This window comes from Nematostella vectensis, chromosome 5 (assembly GCF_932526225.1).
Source record: "Nematostella vectensis chromosome 5, jaNemVect1.1, whole genome shotgun sequence".
NCBI classification, from domain to species: domain Eukaryota; kingdom Metazoa; phylum Cnidaria; class Anthozoa; order Actiniaria; family Edwardsiidae; genus Nematostella; species Nematostella vectensis.
This window is the reverse complement of record NC_064038.1, coordinates 7489546-7514755: the sequence shown is the minus strand read 5'-3', so window position 1 is coordinate 7514755 and position 25210 is coordinate 7489546. Positions and strand designations below refer to the sequence as shown.

Here is a 25210-nt window from a genome sequence, read left to right as displayed (position 1 = left end):
ATGCTGCGGCAATCATGAAGCGGTTGGAATAGAGATGCCTAAGATAGATAAGGATGGAAATCTACCCCACATTAAATTCAAAAACTACAACAGAAAAATGCGTGTCCCCTTTGTTGTCTATGCCGACTTTGAGAGCTTCACAGAGAATATAGACACATGCTCCCCAGATGGGAGTAAAAGCTTCACTAAGCAATACCAGAAGCACAAACCGTCTGGTTTCTGCTATCTCATCAAGTGTTTCGACGGAGATATATCCCCACCCGAGCTTGTACGATACACAGCTGAATCTCCAGACGAAGATATCCCACAGCTTTTCGTAGAGTCTTTGGAGTCAGACATTAAGAAAATTTACGATAAGTTCAGGTTCCCTAAGAAGGTGAAAATGACTCCGAAGGACAAAATCGCCTATAACGACGCCACTCACTGCCACATCTGTGAGGGTGAATTAGGGGAAGACAAGGTTTTGGACCATTGCCACCTTACAGGGAAGTACAGAGGTGCTGCTCACAACGCGTGCAACTTAGATCACAAAATTCCAAAGTTCTTTCCTGTTATCTTTCACAATCTGTCTGGGTACGACAGCCATCTATTTATCAAGAACCTTGGTACATCGGAAGGTAAAATAAACTGTATACCTAATAACGAGGAAAAGTATATTTCTTTCACAAAACAGATTGTAGTCGACAGTTTCACGAACAAGGAGGGCAACAAGATTGATGTTAAACGTGATATCAGATTTATCGACAGTTTCAGGTTTATGTCGGCCAGTCTCGACAGTCTAGTAGGTAATATGTCAAGGGAGTGCTTCAAAAACCTGGCGGAGTACTATGAGGGGGAGGAGCTCCAGCTGTTGTTGAGGAAGGGTGTTTTCCCTTACGACTGGTTCGACGGCTTTAGCAAGCTCGACGCAACACAGCTCCCACAGAGAGAGGCGTTCCACTCCAAACTCAACGACACCGACATATCGGAGGAGGATCACCTGCACGCGCGGAGAGTGTGGGAGGCCTTTGGGATGGGGACCATGAGGGATTACCACAATCTGTACCTAGAGTCGGATGTGTTGCTTTTAGCTGACGTTTTCGAGAACTTTAGGGACGTTTGTCTCAAGAATTACGGTCTGGACCCCGCTTGGTACTACACAGCGCCAGGGTTGGCTTGGGATGCAGCGTTGAAGACCACCAAGGTGAGGCTAGAGCTTCTAACGGACTATGACATGTTGCTCATGATTGAGAAGGGCATCCGTGGGGGTGTCTCCATGATAAGCAACAGACATGGGGAGGCAAATAACCCTTACATGAAGGAGTATGACCCTGACCTACCCACAAAATATATCACCTACCTTGATGCTAACAATTTGTATGGCTGGGCGATGAGCAACCCTTTACCGACTCACGGTTTCAGGTGGATGGGTGACCAAGAGCTGTCAGGTTGGAGAGACCGCCCATGCATTCTGGAGGTTGACTTGGAGTACCCTCACCACCTACATGACTTACACAACGATTACCCACTAGCCCCGGAATCTATCGGGCTAGGCAATGTGGACAAGTTGGTCCCAAACCTTAACGACAAGACAAAGTACGTTATCCACCATGAGACTCTGAGACTTTATGTGAGTTTTGGGCTAAAAGTCACCAAGATTCACAGGGGTGTCACTTTTGAGGAGTCTGCTTGGCTGGAGCCCTACATTGACTTGAACACCGATCTGAGAGCCAAGGCGACAAACGATTTTGAGAAAGATTTTTTCAAGTTAATGAACAACTCCGTCTTTGGTAAGACTATGGAGAACATTAGGAACAGGGTGGACATTCGGTTGGTGACGGACGAGAAGCAGGCCAAGAAGCTCATATCAAAGCCGAACTATCAACATCGCACCATCTTTTGCGAGAATCTAGCCGCCATCCACATGAAGAAGACAAAGCTGATCTTCAACAAGCCTGTCTACTTGGGTATGTCCATTCTGGACCTGAGTAAGACGCTCATGTACGATTTCCACTACAACTTCGTCAAGCCCAAGTACGGTGAGGATGCAAAGCTCTTATTCACTGATACTGACAGCCTGATGTATGAGATCGAGACGAAAGACTTTTACGAGGACATCAGCGGGGATGTGAGGTCCATGTTCGACACCAGCAACTTTCCGAAGGGTCACCCATCTGGTATTGAGGTGGGTGTGAACAAGAAAGTCATCGGAATGTTTAAAGATGAGGCTGGGGGCCAGCAAATCACAGAATTTGTAGGACTGAGGGCCAAACTTTACTCGTACAAGATGGATGAAGGTAAAGAAGAAAAGAAATGTAAGGGCGTCAAGAGAGCAGTCGTCAAGAAGAGCATCGGTTTCGATGACTACAAGGATTGCTTATTTGGTAAGAAACCTCAGATGAGACTTATGAATGTCATCAGAAGTCATAAGCATGATGTTTACACTGAAACGGTGAACAAGGTCGCTCTATCTCATGAGGATGATAAACGGGTCATCTGTGATGATGGTATTCACACCTTCGCTCACGGTCATTTCAGAACGCTATTAGGTGGCGGCTCAGTATCTTCAGGGACGACTTGAAGTTCTTCCCTAACGAACGACCTCCTTGGAGCGCCTTCGGAGAGGTAGTACAACACAGGCTGTCCAACTGAAACAACACTGCGTGATAGATCAAACACTTTTAAACTCCAAATAGGATCTGTGGCTCGTCTGCGTTCACCTCCTTCCTCTTCTCCAGGAGCTAATAGATATCTAACTCTAACCCCTGGTGGTAGTCTAACTTCATCAAGTCCAACAGGCCGCTTATACGTTGGAGGATCAATATCAACCTCTTTCAAACCAATAGATTTTGCAGGCTCTTTGCCAGTAATTCTTATGGGTTGACTATTCAGAGTTTTCAAAACATCTGGCAATCGTTTCACCCAAACTCTAGACCGATCATCGCTAATCATTTCTTGAGCATACTGATGAGAAAACAACCTCTCCGCCAGTGTTCTATTGGCGCGTTCGACAAAAGCCTGTGCGCGATGGTTCCCAGCTTCGCTTCGCTGGATGGTAACCCCCTTCTTTTTCATAATCTTCGTTACCTCTCCCCTAAATTCTGTCCCCGGGTCGACAATCACCGTATGAGGCCATTTAAGTTTTCTGGAGTATATCTTTTCAAACCCTTTAGCAATTCCACTCGAATCCTTGGTAGTCAGTGCTTCTGCATCTTTATATCTCGAGGCAATATCAATCACGACCAACGCGTAACGGTAGGTTTTTCTGCCTACGTTATCGTGGGGCATAAACAACAGATCGGCTTGGTGAATCTGATTAGGTTTATTCACAGTCCAATGCGGTCTGGGGACATACTTTGGAGCTGGGAGATAGATCTGCCACAACGCCTGTTTTTCAAGCCACCTCTTAGCCTCGGCTTCACTGACTTTAGCGACACTAGCTAACTTATAAATAGCTGAATACCCTTTCCAGTACCCATCGGTGGAATAGTATATTTTTGATAACCTGCTTTCGTTACTCATTTAAAGATTATCTCTCTTTTCTTAAAATAAAAGATGGCACAAGCGATATCAGAAAAAATCAACCCAAACAGGATCCCACGGGAACCCTTCGGCCTGAAAGCGGAATCGTCGCTGAATCGGATTACATTCAATCCCTCATCGGCAAGTCCTGGAGAAACCCTCTATATAAATATTCCAAAACTTGCTGAAAATGTAGTGATTGTTCCAGGTAGTGTATCCTTACTATTTGACTTAAACGTCGCAGGACACGCGAATAATACTCTCGTCAACAACGTTGGCCGGAACCTAGTGTCAAGGCTCAAGATTCTCTTCGGTGGAGAAACACTACAGGATACTCAGAGATACGATCTCTTCCAAACCTATCACGACTTATACTTACAAGCTGAAGATCGTGGGGATAGAATAAGACAAGGTATCTCCTCTGAAAACATGAGGAAGCTCAGGACAAATGCAGGTGATAAAGTGACCGCAGATGCTAAGGAAGTAGCTCTTGCAGCGGTTCACAACACCAAGTACTGCATTCCACTCGACCACCCTATTCTCGGCGAGCATGGGGTCTTTTATCCAAAGGAGTTACCTCATCCGCTAATCTTTGAAATTACTCTAGCCTCAGTTTCCGACGTCGTTGTTTATGCTGACACGGTCAAGACTCCAACGTACACAATCACAAACCTCGAGTTGGAATATGCTTGCATCTCAAGTGAATACTTGGCTCGTGAGGCGTTGTCGGCTTATCAGGTTGGTAGAGGATTCTTTTACGAGAACGTCATTCTCCACAAAACGTTCACCATCTCCAAACCTAATGATGGTGTCATAAACGAGCACATTAATCTGCCGAGGAGGTCAATGACAGGGATATTGTGCCTGTTCACAGAGAGCTACACCGGAGGAGCAAGGGATTCCGAAAAGTTTGTCAATCCAAGCATCACATCGATCAACATTAATGTGGATGGCATGCCAAACCGTCTCTACTCCAAGGGGATGACACCGCCGGACCTCTGGGAGTCGGTAAAGAAACGTTTCGGTAGAGAGGGTGTCAAGCAAAAGGATTTTTACGCTAATAACAAATTTGCTCTGTGGGTCGACTTGAGGGCACACCCAGATAACAGCATTCACGGAGGAGGTCTGGTCTTGAACAACACGCGAGACGGAGTAAAACTCGAGATGAAACGAAAAGTTGGAGGAACGGGAAACATCACCTGCTACATGTTTGTAGTAGCCGACGCGTTGATGGAGGTTATGAACTCGGATTTGAGAGCAATCATGTATTAAAAAGGACTTGTGTGATAATACAAAAAGAATGGAAGAATTACGGGAGAAAGTTCCTTTTCATTGTATTATCACAGGACCTACTAATTGTGGGAAGACAAAGTACCTCACGGAACAGCTCCGAGGGCCGTTCCGGCATGTGTTTGAATACATTGTGTTGATTTGTCCGACTTATGCGAAAAATAAGTCCTATCGTGGATTTGCTCACGGAGATAAACGTTTCTTGGTATTATCGCCGGATTCTAGTAACACCGATGAGATTAACGAGTTACTAACAGATTGTGCGGTGCTATTTTCTGGTACAAATACGTTACTCGTTTTGGATGACTGTGCTGTATCGAAAGATCTAAAGCAACGCTCGAACAAGTTTATCAATCTAGCGTTCTCAGGGAGACACGAAGGATTATCAGTGTGGGTATTGACGCAACAATTAACATCCATAGCAAAGCCCTTTCGTGATAACGTCGCCTGCGTGGTTACATTCCATAATCCATCTCAAATCGGTACCAAAACACTGTTTGAAGATTATGGGGGTGATTTAGACGTCGAGACTCGTAAAAAGTTTGTAGAACTGCTGAAAACTGAAAAGTATTCCAGACTCTGTTTCTGCCTACGACATCCATTCCAACGTTATTTGGAGATTCCTGCCACGCGGTGAGCTCTAGGGCCAGCCCCTCGAAGTGGTTTAAAAACATCTTGGTCTACTTACAAAATAAGATGGCAAGCATTGAGGATTATATGGAAGAGGAACCTGAGTCTAAGGGGAGCTCGAGTGGTGCGCCTCCCGAAGATGATGTTGAAGTCAAACGAGAATCGCTGGCTATTCTCGCATCTCTTGGGACTACGAAGGAATTTCTTGGTGTCGGTATGAGTCTTGGTGATATCAAGAAGCTCTCGGCGAGAGACGTCGAAAAGTACTTTGTTCGCTACCAGACTGTCTTAGGCAAGCAAGTTACTGATGGATTAGTAGAATCAGCACTTCAAGTGGTGTCTCGAGGCATTTCCTACGTGCTTCCTATAGATGACACCGAAGCGCTTAGCGAAGACTTACAGAACGACGAGTTGGTTAAACGCGAATTGTCAAACTTTGCAGGTCTCTTGGTATTGAAGGGAGGAAGGATGGTAGCACTTGCTAGTGCCCTCTTTCGGGTCGCTAAGCATGTTAAACTAACACCTTCACAGGAGACTTCCAACAAACTTCAAGAAGTTTCAAGCACAACTGAGCAAGCTCTTGAGCACACCTGAGCACACCTAAGCAAGCTCTTGAGCACACCTGAGCACACCTAAGCAAGCTCTTGAGCACACCTGAGCAAGCTCTTGAGCACACCTGAGCAAGCTCTTGAGCATGATGTGATTTAAAGATTCTTTATCCAGAGTAAAGAATCATGTCTGACGAAAATCAAGAGGTTGAACAGATTACTAGGAACCTACAACCGACAAAAAGCAAGGAGAAAGATCCTAAAAAAGTCGCTGCTGGTAAGAAACTCGCCGAATATAATAGGAGGGCTAAAGAAGCACTTGCTAGGGAGATGAAACGCGAGGCGGAGGCGAGTTCAGAAGACGCTACACGGGCGGAGATACCCCACCAAGAGGGAGCTCGAGGGGATAGCCTCTCGGACGCTTGGATTCCAGAGCTATCGTTTACAACTGTACTGGCTCTAGTCGGAATAGGGCTCACCGCATTGGATATGTATATGCGTTTTTACAAAAAGACGCCCGAGACTGAAACTTTCGAGAGGCCTGCCGCTCGAGGGGCTAGCCTCCCGAACGCGACGCCAAAAATAGGAATGTTGTGATTTAAAGATTATCTGAATCTGTAATAAATAAAATCATGTCAACTGAAAACAAACTTGTGAAAACGATCACCGACTCAGCAGTCATCATCGGATTAGCCGCCGGTATGGGTTATGTTGCTAAAAAGGCTATGAAAGAGTCATTCATCAGCGACCCTTCGTCAAGTGTTACAAACTACGCTAAATGGGTTGCTGTCCTGTCCGGTAGTATGTATCTGAAAGATTATCTGGAAACACAAAAGATTTTGCCAAAACCGCTGTAGGCGGTCTAAAGATCTCGCAGATTGATTAATAAATGGCGACTATAGCATTGATGATTGGTGGAGCTATTCTTAATGCGACGGCATTCGTTGGAGGGAGTTACCTAGCGAGATACTTATCTTCTGACGCTACTCATGTTGATAAAGAAAAAATAAGACACGATAAAGCGCTTGAAAAGTATCAACAAGCAATGGGTGATTGGCAGAAAAAAAGACAGGAATACCAGGATTGGTTGGAGGAAGAATATAATAATAAACTTCGTGCAGACCAGAATGATGAGGAGACCGATCAGGCCTTCAAACTATACGCTCAAACACATCCAGATTTTGATTTGAAAGAGCCTGAGCTCTCAGATTACTACAGACCAAGTAGCAACCAAAAGATGGGAGAGATGGCGTACGTTGGAGGTGGAATGTTAGCCCTTGGCTATGTAGCGAGTAGGTGGATATGAGCCGGCACGACTTAAAGATTTCTTATTTTCAAACAAAATAAGAAATGAATATAGATTTTGACCCCACAACAGAAGAAGGTAGAGAAGATTTGAATACTGCTGTAGACAAAGATTATGACTCTCTTATTCCAAACGATGGTGAGGGAAGAGAGTCATGGAATGAAAGGATTTCAAACAGATTTGGTAGAGCTGCAAGCTATGTGAGTAGGAGGTTGGCCGACTTATGGAAAACACGAAACCCCGGGAGGGCTGTCCCCGAGTACATGGAGTTACAGAATATTGGAGGTTCTTCTTCAACGGACACACTTAGGGTAGACCTTTTGTTATCGAAATATCCAGATCTTGATAAAAATTTAGTTCAGATTTCAACGGATGAAAGAGGGAAACAATTCATTTCCTTCTATTCTGCGAGAAAAGGTGGTTGGACTAGACCAGAAAGGTTGTATAATGAGGATAGAACGGTGCGGAAGAGTGTTGACGACAAAATCAGATCCGGAAAGTACAAGCAAATTCAGATTCAACTCGATGAACTAGACGCTACAGGTAATACACTCAGAGAAGAAGAAGAGAGAAACACCGAGCAAATGAGAAAAAATAATGAGGAACGAAGTGAAACAACTAACCAAGAAAGACTAAGAGCTATAGATCGTAAAAATGAAGAGCTCAGCGAAAGAAATTCTGTCATAGATGAGACTTTGGAAGAGAATCAATTGGAGAGAGAAAATCTTGAAGAGAGAATGTCATTGAAAGATCGTGTCAAAGCGATTTTTAAGAAATACGGATTTACAGTCGCTGCTGTCGTTACCGCTGTGGGCGTTGTTATCGGTGTTATTGTCTCTAATCTGAAAGCTGGGCTGACTAGTGTTGCAAAAGGTGTTGGAAATGGTCTGAAAACAATAGGCAAGAAATTAGGAGAAATACTCCCAGGAATGGTTGGTGCGATAGCTAGTTTCATATTTAGAACGGCAGGTGAAGTTGTTGGCTTTTTAGCTAAAAACGCGTGGCTTCTCATCGTCGCTGTCGTCCTGTATTTCGTAGAACGGTTTAAAAGGAGACGGAAATCATAACAAATGGTATTACTCTACATTGAAGGAAACGTTGGTGACTTTACTGTCTATTTAGAACAACCTATTGAAAAGCCGCGGTTTATCGCGCTGCGAGGATGTGCGTTTCATAATCGTTGTAACAGTCTCTCAAGCGAGGGAACGGTCTCCGACGGTGAGAACATTATCCTTAGGATCCCCGCGGGGCAGTATACGATCGAGACGCTAAAACGTCAAATAGATGGGGGTATGCGTCTTGGTGAAAAGTCAGTCTCTATTAGAGACTCGTCACTCGAAGTTCATCGGAACGTCGTGTTGAATGAGCCGCTCGCCTGCCTGTTAGGACTCAAGACCAGGGAGCTGGAAGCAAACACTCGCCACGAGATAAAGATGATAGGTCACGAGGCTATTTTTATCCACTGCGATCTTGTGAACGCGTCTGACTCCCTCCAACAAGGGGCGCCCTCACAAATCCTAGCAAGTGTAGAGCTTGATGAAGGAAAGATATACCTCAATCCAAGCGATCCGGTACGGGTCAGTACCACATCAGTCGGTTACGTGAGTAGTCTCCGTCTTAGTATAAAGGGCGGTGACGGAAACACAATAGAGCGCGGTCTCTACCCGATACGTCTAATTTTAGAAATCACTTAAAGAATAAACTCTCCCCATAATAAAGCTATGGAAGAGTACAACTCAATCTACCCGAACGTACCCCGAGGGGTCAGCCCCTCAGGTGATAACTTCAGACTCCAAAAGACCCACGATGTTTTGGGAAGTTTGGAGCAAGAAGTTAAACATTACGAGAACGTGAGGAAAAAGTATAAACGAGGGCAGAGCGTGTTTTCAAAGTTAAGTGTGGTCTTAGGACTCTTATCCGTCATTCTTGGGTCTAGTGGTTTGGGGACTTCTCTGTCAGGTTTGGGCATCATCGTTGGAGTCCCGTTGGGTGCTTTGGCTGGTGTTTTCGGTCTCACCTCTGTAGGCTGTGCGGCGGTTTCTAAACGGCTGTCGCAAAAAGTCTCCAAGCACGACCAAACAGCGGCGATGGCAAAGGCAAAAGTAAATAGCATACGCGACCTGGTCTCTAAAGCTTTAAAAGACAACAAAATATCAGACGAAGAGTTCTCTTTAATCTTGAACGAGTTGGACAAGTTTGAGGCTCTAAAGCTCCAGATCCGTCAAAAGTCGGTAAGAGAGGACGAAAAAAACGTAAACATTACCAAGCTGAGGGAAACAGTAAGAGAAGAGATTTTGAAAGACCTGGCGAGTCGACCCGCTCGGTGAAATTTCTGTACGAGAGAACTCCCGTCGGATGGATCTATGAATTGAGATGCGTAAAGGACTGATTTAAAAACATCTTATATGTCATATAAGATGAAGTTTACAGAATTTGTGAAAAGGTACCCCTACTACTCACGCTTTAGGTTCTCTGCCGACGAGCATGGCGATGTGCAATTCGTTTTCAATGGGGACGAATACGATCCATTCGACAAGAATGGGAATCTAGTCAAGACGTTATACCACTTCCCTGGTAATAGCTGGAAACCCGAGAATATCCAGGATTTTCTAGTCGCCGACGACACACAAGCATACAAGGAAACGATCCAGCAGCTGTTTGGGTTCCCAAAACAATACAGACTAGACGCGCGTGCAGAATACAAAATATCGCCGTGGGACGAAAACCCTACGAGAAATAATTACGTCTCTTTCGATGTTTTTATAACACCAAAGGTGAAGACACACTTTGTTTTTAGGGACATATTCACTGACAGCGAGCTTGTATTCAGAACAGCAAAGGAGGCTAGTAGGTGGCTCGACGCCCCGAACCTCAGTTATTGGAGTCAAGCCTTAAATTTTGCTATGTTTTGCGCGACTGCTGGATGTGGTGTGACGCGTGACATGATTGACGACTCTCAAGTGGGGTCATTCTACAGATTTCACATCATTTTCACTATCAGACGAATATTAAACGAGCTACAATGCCCTCTTCCAAAAGATAGGCTCTTTAGTTGGAATAAAAACTTTTACAGCGAAGCGGCTTACCAAAAACTAAGAACAGAATTCCGAACTGGTGACGATTTCCGGTTCCTCAGACCGATAAATCATGGGTTAGGGAACGTTTATAATTATGATTATCACGGCTTGTCATCTTCTAACGACAAGTATAAGCCTTATGACACCATTGATCAATTACACGACGAATGGGATGCTGCCAAAAGCGACCACGAACACATGAATCACTTTGAGATCGAGTACCTGAAAGACCTTAGAACTGGGTTTCAGTATGAGTGGTTCTTTCCGGAAAAATCAATGGGGTTAACCAAAGCTGGGTTGTCTAGGATAAACCAGAGCATCGAAGCCTTTGTTTACTGTATTCTAGGAGCGCAAGTTCAGACCCGGTCGTCAATCGTCGGTGATAGCGGTTCAGCTCAGGAAACGAAACAGGTCTTCACGAAACTCTTTGAAAGCGCGGTGGTGGAAAACAGTATATCGAAAAGTATACAACGGTATCAGTTTGCTTTACAACAGGCGAGACAAAAACTAGACCTGGCTTTCGCCCTCGGCTGTTGGTTAAGTCCATCGTATCTTGTGATAAATAACAACACTTCGATCGCTGGCTATAATAACAAGTTACAAAAAGCCACCACTGATATGAAACTGGGGCTGAATCCGATAAATAACGAGATAAAAACGATCCCAAAACATAATATGGGTCATTCAAAGATTGTGTTACCTCATACCGAGTCAGTCACGGCTCACAAACCGGAACCGGAGGCGAAAACTAACCCAAAGCCGGACGTGATTAAACCCACGAACACACAGCACGAAACTAACCTTGTCACGATCACAGCCTTTACGGCTGGTTTAGCTTGGTATCTATTCCGGTAACATGCGGGGTGCATGTGGATGGATGTGACGTACCGCAAGAAGACAATACCTGTTCACGTGCATACCAGACCACCCTGGCGACCGCGAACTCTCAATGTAAATACAAAACCTATTTTCAGGATCGCTAGTTGTTAGGGTGACTAGGAATGTACGTGTTTTGTAACGTGAGGCGCGTTACAAAACTGAGTGGGTCAATGTTAATTTCCGTTACACGTTCTGCAATGGTGCTTTTGTCTATCGTGTTCGCATATTTGAGACCCTCCGCATAACTTACAAAAGGGTCTCTGTTTGCCGTGTTCACACATCCCTTTCCCCTTGCAGTCTTTACAGACATATCTTGCTCGTCTGTGCTCACAAATGCTACCGCCGTTACATTCTCTGCACCGCGTTTTTCTCCGGTTGTGAGGGCAGATTTGCGATCCGTGACAATCTTTGCAATAATATTTCACTCTGCCATGAAGACACTTATAATCCGTTGTTCGCTTTACGGGGGATACTTTCGAGTCTTTCACCGTTTGGTTCTCCATTTCTATCAAACCGGTCATGTCCTTAAATCACTTTTCAATCCAACACGCGATACCCGCCTTCTAGCCGGCCGACGTCTACCTGGCGAAGCATTCTCCCAACATTTCCTTCTCTTGCTCATCCACGCACCAATCCCAGAACCTGTCCGGATGCCAAGCTACTGGCATTAGTTCGTCCTCCAGCTTTCTACGGAATCTCACCTTGTGTAGCTTCTCCGGGAGCTCCTCATGCACAAGACTCCACCCCCACGCCGCACGTATCACCGCGACAATTTCGTGTAGACCCAAAAACCGCGCGTAGTTCATATGTACAATGAGATCGGTCGAGCCCCACTCCAAGCACAACCTCACAATCTCGAGGTTTCCAGATTCGGTGGCCGGTGTTATAGCACAGTCCGGGTCAAACTCGCTGAAGTTTTCTCTCAACAGCTTTAGAACCTCAACGTGCCCATTGTACGCCGCCTCGGCGGTGGCCCAACCGACATCGACATCGGCACCTAGATCTATCAACAACTCAACAACCCCCACCTGACCTTCCGCCGCCGCAGCACCCATGGCCTCGGTCATGGCCTCTCCTCCGTCGGCACAATACTCATCCATCACCTTCAAAACCTCTACGTGGCCGCCTTTCGCGGCCATGGACGCTGGATACACGAAGTCACAGGCGCCCGACTCACAACACATCTTAACGATCTCGGCGTGGCCGTTCATTGCGGCCCTGACCATCGGCTTTTCGAAATCCGTCGCACCCCAACTCTTACACAACCTCACGGTCTCGACGCACCCCTCCCACGCCGCGCGCTCCATAACGGCGTCAAAGTCTGCGGCTCCCCACCTCGCTAAGGTGGCGGCTTGATCCTCCACGGTGAGATTTGTAAGACTTCCAGCACTTTGCATATCCATTTTGTTATTACATCCACGTCTTTAAACCACTTTTTTCGAATTTTTTTAGACGTGTTAATTCACATCTACTCCGAACTGACAGTTTTCTGGAAATCCTGATTTCTCTGGAAATCAGGAAACATCATACCACACCAGGCGTACCCAGGACTGTGGCCACTTCTCTCGCTTTCCTACTGATGGTCAACTCGGAGACGCCCGTTCTTTCGGAGAATTTTTTAAGCGTAATATCGATCTTCTTTTGCCGTATCCAGTAATAGGTTAAAGCGACCGCAAAGGATTGTGGGCGAGCGCGATTCAACTCAGACGAGCGGTTCTTAGATCTGTAGTAGAGCTGGACCACCTCTCCCTTCTGTGCGGGGGACGCCGAGAATCTATCCATCACATCGCGAATGTGGTCCACGACGGTGGGAGACGTTCCGTGTAGTAAGTAATCTTTAGGCATGTTAATACTGAAGATTTTCAGACCCTTAAGGCAACTCTTCTTGCTCAATCCAAAAGTTTCCATCAAGGTTTTCGGTGTCTGACACTTACCAGACATCTTGTAGGCGTAGTAAATACACGCAAAGACGATCGCCTTCCGTGGGTCGCCGCGAAAAATCTGGCCTTTCGTCACCTGAGTGTATATCTCGTTAGCTTTGGCTACAATTACCCCGCTAAAACCCATGTTTTCCACATCCTTGTCAATATTTCTGTCCTCAGACCTACGTACCTGGACCCGACTTGGGTTCGAAGACCGTTTGCCGTCGGAATGTCCGTAAAAACCCCATTCCCTTTCGTGCGCGACCGCGCGCTGCATCTGTTCCCCGCACTCTAAGCAACTAGTGACCCCGTCTTCTGTGACTAGGTCGTCATGATTGCAAAGGGTGTTACTACTATCCTCGTCTCCCAAGGAGGCTCTACTAGTCTCGTATTCGGTGAGGGCCCGGTCAAACAGTGCAAACTCCGGCATGAGGGTGGGGACGTTAATCTCAGGCACCGGTCCGCCGGGGATATTATATGGTGGTGGTGACCGATCTTCAGCCGTACGTTCAACTGTTCGTTCCTCCATTTTATTAAACTGTTCATGTCTTTAAACCACTTTTCAAAGGCCTTCTAGATGCGAAGCTGAGAGGCTAGCCCCCTCGAGCTCCCCCTAGATGCGACACGTGACAAAGTGATTGACAGGTGGGCTTGGCTATCACGTGACAAAGTGATCGACAGGTTTTTGACAAAATGATTGACAGGTGGGCGTGGCTATCACGTGACAAAGTGATTGACAGGTTTTTTACAAAATGATTGACAGGTGGGCGTGGCTATCACGTGACAAAGTGATTGACAGGTTTTTTACAAAGTGATTGACAGGTGGGCGTGGCTATCACGTGACAAAGTGATTGACAGGTTTTTTTACAAAGTGATTGACAGGTGGGCGTGGCTATCGCGTGACAAAGTGATTGACAGGTGGGCGTGGTCGTGCAAGAGATCTTTGGCAAACTCGCGCATGCGCAGGTCGCGAGGCTTGGCGGAGGTGTGCGGAGACTTTTGCGCCATTTTTGGAATGAAATTTGGGGTGATGAAAAAGTTGCGCCAGCTGCGCCAAAACCCTACTACTCATCGGTTAGATGTACTGTGGCACTCATCGGTTAGTTGTACTGCGACACTCATCGCTTAGGTGTACTGTGACACATCGCTTAGGTGTATTGTGACACTCATCGGTTAGGTGTACTGTGACACTCATCGGTTACGTGTACTGTGACACTCATCGATTAGATGTACTGTGGCAATTATCGCTTAGGTGTACTGTGACACTCATCGGTTAGGTGTACTGTGACACTCATCGGTTAGGTGTACTGTAACACTCATCGGTTAGGTGTGCTGTGACACTCATCGGTTAGGTGTACTGTGACACTCATCGGTTAGATGTACTGTGGCACTCATCGGTTAGGTGTACTGTAACACTCATCGGTTAGGTGTACTGTGACACTCATCGGTTAGGTGTACTGTAACACTCATCGGTTAGGTGTACTGTGACACTCATCGCTTAGGTGTACTGCGACACTCATCGCTTAGGTGTACTGCGACACTCATCGGTTAGATGTACTGTGGCACTCATCGGTTAGGTGTACTGTAACACTCATCGGTTAGGTGTACTGTGACACTCATCGCTTAGGTGTACTGTGATACTCATCGGTTAGGTGTACTGTGATATCAATCGCTTAGGTGTACTATGACACTCATCGCTTAGGTGTACTGTGACACTCATCGCTTAGATGAACAGTGACACTCATCGGTTAGGTGTACTGTGACACTCATCGCTTAGATGAACAGTGACACTCATCGCTTAGGTGTACTGCGACACTCGTCAGTTAGATTTACTGTGACATTCATCGGTTAGATGTACTGTGACGCTCATCGCTTAGGTGTTCTGTGACACTCATCGCTTAGATGAACAGCGACACTCATCGGTTAGATGAACAGCGACACTCATCGGTTAGGTGTACTGTGACACTCATCGGTTAGGTGTACTGCGACACTTATCGGTTATATGTACTGCGACACTGATCGGTTAGGTGTACTGTGACACTCATTTAAATTTTTTATTTCTTCGTCGTTCTTTGGTGTGACGGGCGCAGTCATTTCTAATCTTTTTGTTTGATCATTTTGTTTTGTATTTGCCACCCAAACGTCACGTGATCTCTTAGTGCCCTATTGTATGGTTTGACTGAAACGATTTCATCTCGATTGTATGTCCATGTCCTCCTTAAATTCGTTCGGTTAATAAGGAAGCTAAATTGAATTTGTTGTTGTTGTTATTTCTCAACGTTTGAACGTCAATTAACAGGACATACAAAGGTTTACCATGAGACGAAAATCATGAAGAGTCAAGTGCTTTTTTTTTTGGAAAACCGGGAAGTAGATAGTCTGCTTAGGAGTGTCACGCACGTCTAGCCTTCCCCACAAGCTTGTGCGTGACGCTAAAAACAACTGCTAAGCAGACTAGTAAGTAGAGGGAAGACGGACAAATCAGAAGTCGACGTTTTAACACCGTTTTACTTACAATACTTCATAAGCGCAGCTACCGAAACCCTTACAAGGATTGTTTTACACGGTTTTTTCAGCAGGTTCGGATATAGAATCTAATGCTTTAAAAACATAACAATATAAAGTGTAATCAAACGATAACTACTCAGACTCCATGCCCGCCAGCTGGGTGCTTATATCAATTGGATTGACATGAGAAAATACAATTAATTTTATAGTTACTTACAACTTACTTACAACTGCAGTGAAATTTTTTTTAAAGTGCTACATCTAAATCTTCTTAACCTTCCAATTCCTGTAAAATTTTTATACTGATCCAACGGTTACCGCTTGTGCATATCTGCATATCATTGCACGGGCGTGTCTAGACAATAACGCAGGGGGGGGGGGGGGGGGTAGTAATTAACTGTTCGCGGATCAATAGCCTTTCCGAATTACGCTCCACTGCTTCGAAGCTTTTAATCGAGGCCCTGTGCCCATTCTGTTTAATTTACTGTAGTTTAAGCACAGGGCCTCGATTTGAAGCTTTTCTTTGAGAGCACTCCAGCATAATTCGGAAATGGGCTATTAATTTCCAATCGGCATCTTCTGGTATTAAGTTACTAGATCTATCCAGAAACGTTTTTTTTTCCAAATACACACATAAAATCGCCTTCCTAACTACCAAAAAATGGGTCGACCTGAGTCGAACCCATCTCTTCTCGTGTCCCTCTGGACACGTGCCGTGACATTCCGTTCGTCCAATGGTTCATTATGGTGACGGTGACGGGGGCGCTTATTTGATGCTAGACTTAAGAAAAGCATTTACTTGAGAAAATCTGCTAGAGGGTGATAAAGTTTCACGCGCTAGCTAACACCCCAATCACCTCATTATTAAGGTCGGAATACAGGCGCGTTCCCAGGATTGGCCGAGGAGGGTGCGCAGTCATATGAATTATATGGAAAAAGCATAGTATTTAAAGATTCCTTAGTAAGGAATGATGACCCACTTTTTGGCCGCCAAGGGGCCCCTTGGAAATTCCCCCGGGGGAGGAGGGGGGTGCGCGCGCAGCCTGCGAAGCCTGGGAATTTAACAAAGAAGATATGGCGTCTGTCTCCCAGCCATACGCCAGTGCTGAAAAGCGCGATACTAGTCCAGTACCGCGCGGTTAGACCAGCCTTTTTGTTTTGAAATGGCGGCGCTTTACCTGCGAACTGTCACATTTTGGCGAATGCTAAGAAAACTAGACCAAACTTAAGGCTAAAATTTTCTTTATGACTCCATCATTATCAAACAAGTCTGTTATCTTTTGTAAAGTATGGTTTTAATGCTGTACAGCGACTGAAGTCAGCCTTTCGTACCTTTACTCAAACGATTCAACACTATAATTGTGCTTGTTTGCGCCAGAGCACGCGCATGCGCATACGTTATTCAGCACTGTCCAGCCATACTCAATACAATACGATGCCCTGCTATTTAGTTATGTTCTTGCTTGGATATTTCAAAGATCTTCAAACCCTAAGACTAACTAATTCCAAATGGGATTGGACAAATTTGTTTAACAGTGAAAATAGTAAAATATGGGAAAAATTGAAAAATGTTTATTATTAAAAATGCATAAATGGTGAGATGGAATTCCTATCTATTTATTATTAATCAAGTATTTTCTAGCATAATCCTTGGGCCAGCTGTTTAAGACATGGGAATATTTCCTTGTAATATATGTGTAGAAAAACTGAAGTTTATCAAAGACCTTTGGATTTAAAACCTCCAACTCTTGAAATTGTGTATAGGTTCAACTAACGAGTGGTTAAAATTCTATAGATAGATTCTACAGCCGTCTTAATTTGATAGACAACCATCATGCATTGTGCTTGACTATCGTAACCCCCAGTGGTTCATGGGTAACGAAAACCTGGTTGAATCCTGGTTTTTGAAAACCATATGACTATTTACAGGCACATGAACAAGAATGCTGCATTTTTCTTATTGTGGCTCTGTTTTTATTTTCGCTTACATTCTCATTCATTTATAAGAAGAAGGATTGCAAGTAAAATCCGAAACGTTGGCATCTCTCGACTGTTTGTTTGGCTGTTTTTGTTCCACTCATACATACTTCTGCAATTTCTCACGTTTTCGTCAATCCTCATTTATTTGATATCCATAAAGCACTGTGGGCTACGACACCTAAAAAGGTGTACACCACCAAATGGAAAATGGATTAGAAATCTTGGGATTTTTCAAGATTTCGTCACAATGAAGGCTTTCTGGAAGCTCCTCGAATATTTTGGTTGCAAAGCGATGCATTTTGGCGCTAGTACAATAATAATAATAATAATCAATTATTAACAACAAATCTGAATAACTAACTAAGGTATTGAGAGTTATTTTGATAGGAAAGTATTCATTTTAAGAAGTCTCTCATAATGGCACTTCTCCTGTTTTTGAGCACCGTTCTCTTGTGGGGAATCTATCTTCCCCATTCTTCCTCAGGGCAGAACGTCCAATACTCGGAGCCCAACACGGCTTTAGTGGACTCAGCGTACAAGACCATTGACGTATCGAACCTCGGAGAATGCAACCTCAAGTGCGACGAAGATCAGAAATGTCTCAGCGTCAACTACTGGAGGGTGAAAAAGAGGTGTGACTTGAATAACGCGACGAAGGTCATGTATCCAAAACGAGTGAAGAAAGACAGGACTGCCATCTACGCCAACATCCGATGGGGTAAGTTTCTTAAGATTGGCTTATTATTAGACTGAAATACCCTTTGTAATTATGTCACTTCACTATTGAAAGAGATTATAAGGGTTTTATAAAATAGATTTATCAAAAAGGCTGATTTCAAGACATGTAAGAAACCTGGCTTCTGGTCTTGTCACCTAATGTTCTACTAATTTTGCTCAATCTCTGAATTTTCGTATTCTCTCTGTGTCGCGTGTATAATAATTCTCCTCCTGTTCGTTGTGTCCCTCCACTTCGTTGTCGCATTTATACTCGCTCATCAAACCACCTATTTGTTGTCGCATTTATACTCCCTCATCATACCACCTATACGTTATCGCACTTATACTCGGTCATCATACCTCCTCTTCGTTGTCGCACTTGTACTCGGTCATCATACCTTCTCTTCGTTGTCGCACTTATACTCGCTCATCATACCTCCTCTTCGTTGTCACATTTATACTCGCTCATCAAACCACCTATTTGTTGTCGCATTTATACTCCCTCATCATACCACCTATACGTTATCGCACTTATACTCGGTCATCATACCTCCTCTTCGTTGTCGCACTTGTACTCGGTCATCATACCTTCTCTTCGTTGTCGCACTTATACTCACTCATCATACCTCCTCTTCGTTGTCGCACTTATACTCGGTCATCATACCTCCTCTTCGTTGTTTTTCTTATACTCGGTCATCATACCTTCTCTTCGTTGTCGCACTTATACTCGCTCATCATACCTCCTCTTCGTTGTCGCACTTATACTTCCTCATCATACCTCCTCTTCGTTGTTTTACTTATACTCACTCATCATACCTCCTCTTCGTTGTCGCACTTATACTCACTCATCATACCTCCTCTTCGTTGTCGCACTTGTACTCGGTCATCATACCTCCTCTTCGTTGTTTTACTTATACTTCCTCATCATACCTCCTCTTCGTTGTTTTACTTATATATACTCACTCATCATAACTCTTCTTCGTTGTCGCACTTATACTCGCTCATCATACCTCCTCTTCGTTGTCGCACTTGTACACACTCATCATACCTCCTCTTCGTTGTTGTACTTATACTCACTCATCATACCTCCTCTTCGTTGTCGCACTTGTACTTACTCATCATACCTCCTCTTCGTTGTCGCACTTGTACTCACTCATCATACCTCCTCTTCGTTGTTTTACTTATATATACTCACTCATCATAACTCTTCTTCGTTGTCGCACTTGTACTCGGTCATCATACCTCCTCTTCGTTGTCGCACTTATACTCACTCATCGTACCTCCTCTTCGTTGTCGCACTTGTACTCACTCATCATACTTCCTCTTCGTTGTCGCACTTGTACTCGGTCATCATACCTCCTCTTCGTTGTCGCACTTGTACTCACTCATCATACTTCCTCTTCGTTGTTTTACTTATATATACTCACTCATCATACCTCCACTTCGTTGTTTTACTTATACTCGCTCATCATACCTCCTCTTCGTTGTTTTTCTTATACTCACTCATCATACCTCCTCTTCGTTGTCGCACTTGTACTCACTCATCATGCCTCCTCTTCGTTGTTGTACTTATACTCACTCATCATACCTCCTCTTCGTTGTCGCACTTGTACTCACTCATCATACCTCCTCTTCGTTGTCGTACTTGTACTCACTCATCATACCTCCTCTTCGTTGTCGCACTTATACTCGGTCATCATACCTCCTCTTCGTTGTCGCACTTATACTCGCTTATCATACCTCCTCTTCGTTGTTGTACTTATACTCACTCATCATACCTCCTCTTCGTTGTTTTACTTATACTCACTCATCATACCTCCTCTTCGTTGTCGCACTTGTACTCTCTCATCATACCTCCTCTTCGTTGTCGCACTTATACTCACTCATTACACCCCCTCTTCGTTGTCGCACTTGTACTCGGTCATCATACCTCCTCTTCGTTGTTTTACTTATACTTCCTCATCATACCTCCTCTTCGTTGATTTACTTATATATACTCACTCATCATAACTCTTCTTCGTTGTCGCACTTATACTCGCTCATCATACCTCCTCTTCGTTGACGCACTTGTACTCACTCATCATGCCTCCTCTTCGTTGTTGTACTTATACTCACTCATCATACCTCCTCTTCGTTGTTTTACTTATATATACTCACTCATCATACCTCCTCTTCGTTGTCGCACTTGTACTCACTCATCATACCTCCTCTTCGTTGTCGCACTTATACTCGGTCATCATACCTCCTCTTCGTTGTCGCACTTATACTCGCTTATCATACCTCCTCTTCGTTGTTGTACTTATACTCACTCATCATACCTCCTCTTCGTTGTCGCACTTATACTCACTCATTACACCCCCTCTTCGTTGTCGCACTTGTACTCGGTCATCATACCTCCTCTTCGTTGTTTTACTTATACTTCCTCATCATACCTCCTCTTCGTTGTTTTACTTATATATACTCACTCATCATAACTCTTCTTCGTTGTCGCACTTATACTCGCTCATCATACCTCCTCTTCGTTGACGCACTTATACTCACTCATCATACCTCCTCTTCGTTGTCGCACTTGTACTCGGTCATCATACCTCCTCTTCGTTGACGCACTTGTACTCGGTCATCATACCAACTCTTCGTTGTCGCACTTGTACTCGGTCATCATACCTCCTCTTCGTTGTCGCACTTATACTTCCTCATCATACCTCCTCTTCGTTGTTGTGCTTATACTCACTCATCATACTTCCTCTTCGTTGTCGCACTTACACTCGCTCATCATACCTCCTCTTGGTTGTCACACTGATACTCGCTCATCATACCTCCTCTTCGTTGTTTTACTTATACTCACTCATCATACCTCCTCTTCGTTGTTTTACTTATACTCACTCATCATACCTGCTCTTCTTTGTCGCACTTATACTCGGTCATTATACCTCCTCTTCGTTGTTTTACTTATACTCACTCATCATACCTCCTCTTCGTTGTTTTACTTATACTCACTCATCATACCTGCTCTTCTTTGTCGCACTTATACTCGCTCATCATACCTCCTCTTCGTTGTCGCACTTGTACACGGTCATCATACCTCCTCTTCGTTGTCGCACTTGTACTCGGTCATCATACCTTCTCTTCGTTGTCGCACTTGTACACGGTCATCATACCTCTTCTTCGTTGTCGCACTGGTACTCGCTCATCATACCTGCTCTTTGTTGTCGCACTTGTACTCGCTCATCATACCTCCTCTTCGTTGTCGCACTTGTACTCGCTCAGCATACCTCCTCTTCGTTGACCCGCTCATCATACCTCTTCTTCGTTGTCGCACTTGTACCCGCTCATCATACCTCTTTTTCGTTGTCGCACTTGTACTCGCTTATTATACCTCCTCTTCGTTGTTTTACTTATACTCACTCATCATACTTCCTCTTCGTTGACTAGCTCATCAAACCACCTATTCGTTGTCGCATTTATACTCCCTCATCATACCTCCTCTTCGTTGTCGCACTTATAATCGATCAGCATACCTCCTCTTTGTTGTCGCACTTATACTCACTCAACATACCTCCTCTTTGTTGTTTTACTTATACTCACTCAACATACCTCCTCTTTTTTGTTTTACTTATACTCACTCATCATACCTCCTCTCCGTTGTTGCACTTGTACTCGCTCATCATACCTCCTCTTCGTTGTTTTACTTATATTCGCTCATCATACCTCCTTTTCGTTGTTTTACTTATACTCGCTCATCATACCTCCTCTTCGTTGTCGCACTTATACTCGCTCATCATACCTCCTCTTCGTTGTTTTACTTATACTCACTCATCATACCTCCTCTTCGTTGTCGCACTTGTACTCGCTCATCATACCTCCTCTTCGTTGTTTTACTTATACTCACTCATCATATCTCCTCTTCGTTGTTTTACTTATACTCACTAATCATACCTCCTCTTCGTTGTCGCACTTATACTCGGTCATCATACCTCCTCTTCGTTGTTTTACTTATACTCGCTCATCATTTCTCCTCTTCGTTGTTTTACATATACTCACTCATCATACCTCCTCTTCGTTGTCGCACTTATACTCGCTCATCATACCTCCTCTTTGTTGTTTTACTTATACTTACTCATCATACCTCCTCTTTGTTGTTTTACTTATACTCGCTTATCATACCTCCTCTTTGTTGTTTTACTTATACTCGCTTATCATACCTCCTCTTCGTTGTTTTACTTATACTTGCCCATCATACCTCCTCTTCTTTGTCGCACTTATACTCGCTCATCATACCTCCTCTTCGTTGTTTTACTTATACTCACTCATCATACCTCCTCCTGGTTGTTTTACTTATACTCACTCATCATACCTCCTCTTCGTTGTTTTACTTATACTCACTCATCATACCTCCTCCTGGTTGTTTTACTTATACTCACTTATCATACCTCCTGTTTGTTGTCGCACTTATACTCGCTCATCATACCTCCTCTTCGTTGTTTTACTTATACTCACTCATCATACCTCCTCTTCGTTGTCGCACTTATACTCGGTCATTATACCTCCTCTTCGTTGTTTTACTTATACTCACTCATCATACCTCCTCTTCGTTGTCGCACTTATACTCGGTCATTATACCTCTTCTTAGTTGTCGCACTTATACTCACTCATCATACCTCTTTTTCGTTGTCGCACTTATACTCACTCAACATACCTCCTCTTCGTTAGTAGTACGGTAGGTATGGAATTAGCCCCCTTTTTGCGCTGGAATACATTATCTTCCGTTCAGTTCCGACGGCCGTCCCATCGATTCTATCCGACGGCCGTCGTACGACGGCTATTCAGTTCCGACGGCTGTCGCATCTATTCTATTCCGACGGCCGACGACCCGACAGCCATTGGTTGATATTATGTTTCTCAGAACCCCCATCCATTACGACGAGTACCCCACATTCCCTTACTCCATACATACAGTGGGCCAGAGAAGACAACAATATGTGAAGTTCAGACGTGTCTAGATACTTTCAAACACCAAAAAAGGGAACACTAGGGGCGTGGCTGTCCCCCCCTTCCAAGTTATTGCTTCTGTTACGTTCCTCCCCCCTTTTTTGGAGGCCTGCTACAACTCTGATTATCCATTTCGAATCGCAGAAATAGACTACCCGGAATGCGCCTCTTACACAACATTGTCTGATGCAAGCCGCAACGTTAACTCGCCACAGACCACAACACTCTGCGACAGCGGGCTGTTGAAAAAGTGGTACCGCTTTGAAGGCGCCGCAGGGACGGTCATCCCATCTGCCTGTCCTTCTGAAAATTTGTGCAACACTCATGCAACTGGTTGGGTGAACGGCGCGCATCCTACGGTGAAAGAAGGAATTGTAACACGGAGAGTTTGTTATCACTGGTCCACTAACTGCTGCATCTGGTCCAATGACATCAGAATCCTTAACTGCGGCTCGTATTATATCTATGAGCTAATTGGACCTCCGACTTGTTCTCTGCGTTATTGTGGCAAGTGATCTATGTGTTAGGGGAATAAAGGGCCCTACAGGGTTTGACTTAAAATTTTTTGTCATTATTTTATCTTCGTGACGATTTTGAAATAAACAGACACAATGAGAACAATAAGAAAAGGCAACCCAACGAGGGTGGGGGGGTTAAAAAAATCCTATAACCCCCCTCTCGTAGATCCGCTACTTGCCCCAGTTAGCTACAACTTGTTATATTGCGATATTTTCCATTGAATTTGGTATTTCTTGAATAGTGTTATGAACTCTATGTTGTGAATTTAAAGAGTGGATGTAAATCATAATAAATTAACATAGTATGAATAGTCAATAAGAACGCACAATGCTTTGATTTGGGTACATGGATAATCGTAGTATAGATAACAATGGGCTCTTATCAAACGACCAGTGCTATTGACTCCATGAAGGCAAGAAGCGATGTTTTTAAAATACAAATCACAGTTCTAATTGGCCATGTATAGCCCAAAAGATGCCAAAATGTCGGCTTTCAAGTCCAGCACTTTTCACTTAGTCAAACATACAGATTATAGCATCGATGAAGACCACAAGTGCAATCTTGCTAAAACGAATTAAAAAAAAACTTAAACCTATATTTAATGCACCCGATATTGAAGGCCAGGTATATTGGCATCAAGTAATGTCCAACATGAGAATATTGTAATTATTGAGAATATTGTAATATTGTTACCAATTGTAAGTAAATGTCATTTGTAATTGACTTCTTTCGTATTCTCGGTACCCACTAAAAGCAAGCCGTTATGAACACTAATCGAATTGTAATATAACATCTTGCAGTTTGATTCTTTTGATTAAAGTGCACAAAAGTTACCCAATATCACGTTATTTATTTTATGTTTTTATCCTCAAATCCTTGCCTCAAAACAAAAGAAACGTATTTTCATAACAGCATTTTTTGCAAATGTTATACCAAATAACTGACCACCCCCCCTCTCCTTTCGTCATCAAATCCAGGCCACACTCCGACCTGATGGTCACCAACGCATGGTGTATATATACCTCATTGTGTATTAAGCGTCACAAGCAACATAACAATCGTAAGACTGTTTTATTTATTTTTAGCGGTACTCTATGCCTAGCCTTCCCCGGTCACTACCTCCCCCCTCCCCCCCCCCCCCCCCCCCCCCCGGCTATTTCTCACCACCGTGAGAGAGCAGTGCCTTAGCCGAAATATTAGAGACCTTAAAAGATCCCAAGCAACCCTTTGGGCTTCCTGTAGTTTTCTGTGTTTACTTCGGATTACTGTATATGCATTGTGTGTACTTTATATTTTAAGTACTCTATCTTGTACCCATCTACCTGTTTACTATATCTATAGTAC

At 44.1% G+C, this 25210-nt stretch overlaps 2 protein-coding genes across 2 annotated transcripts; one reads left to right on the top strand and one right to left on the bottom strand.

Moving 5' to 3' along the window:
- Window positions 1-12755: 12755 nt before the first annotated feature.
- LOC125563120 (transcription initiation factor IIB-like) lies at window positions 12756-13682 on the bottom strand. Its single transcript, XM_048727949.1, has one exon. The coding sequence runs from the start codon at window positions 13680-13682 to the stop codon at window positions 12756-12758; it is 927 nt and encodes a 308-aa protein (XP_048583906.1).
- Window positions 13683-18021: 4339 nt separating this feature from the next.
- LOC116609540 (pancreatic secretory granule membrane major glycoprotein GP2) lies at window positions 18022-23862 on the top strand. Its single transcript, XM_032370342.2, has 2 exons — window positions 18022-18359; window positions 23492-23862. Exons 1-2 carry the CDS (start codon window positions 18059-18061, stop codon window positions 23860-23862), a joined length of 672 nt encoding a protein of 223 aa, XP_032226233.2. The 5' UTR covers window positions 18022-18058.
- The last annotated feature ends 1348 nt before the right edge of the window (window positions 23863-25210 follow it).

What these genes read in the sequence shown, in the direction of transcription:
- LOC116609540 (XM_032370342.2), top strand. Translation starts at nt 18,059, where the DNA reads ATGGCACTTCTCCTGTTTTTGAGCACCGTTCTCTTGTGGGGAATCTAT. An exon ending in CTACGCCAACATCCGATGGG is followed by an intron (nt 18,360 to 23,491) that starts GTAAGTTTCTTA and finishes TTCGAATCGCAG; the next exon opens with AAATAGACTACCCGGAATGC.
- LOC125563120 (XM_048727949.1), bottom strand. Translation starts at nt 13,682, where the DNA reads ATGGAGGAACGAACAGTTGAACGTACGGCTGAAGATCGGTCACCACCA.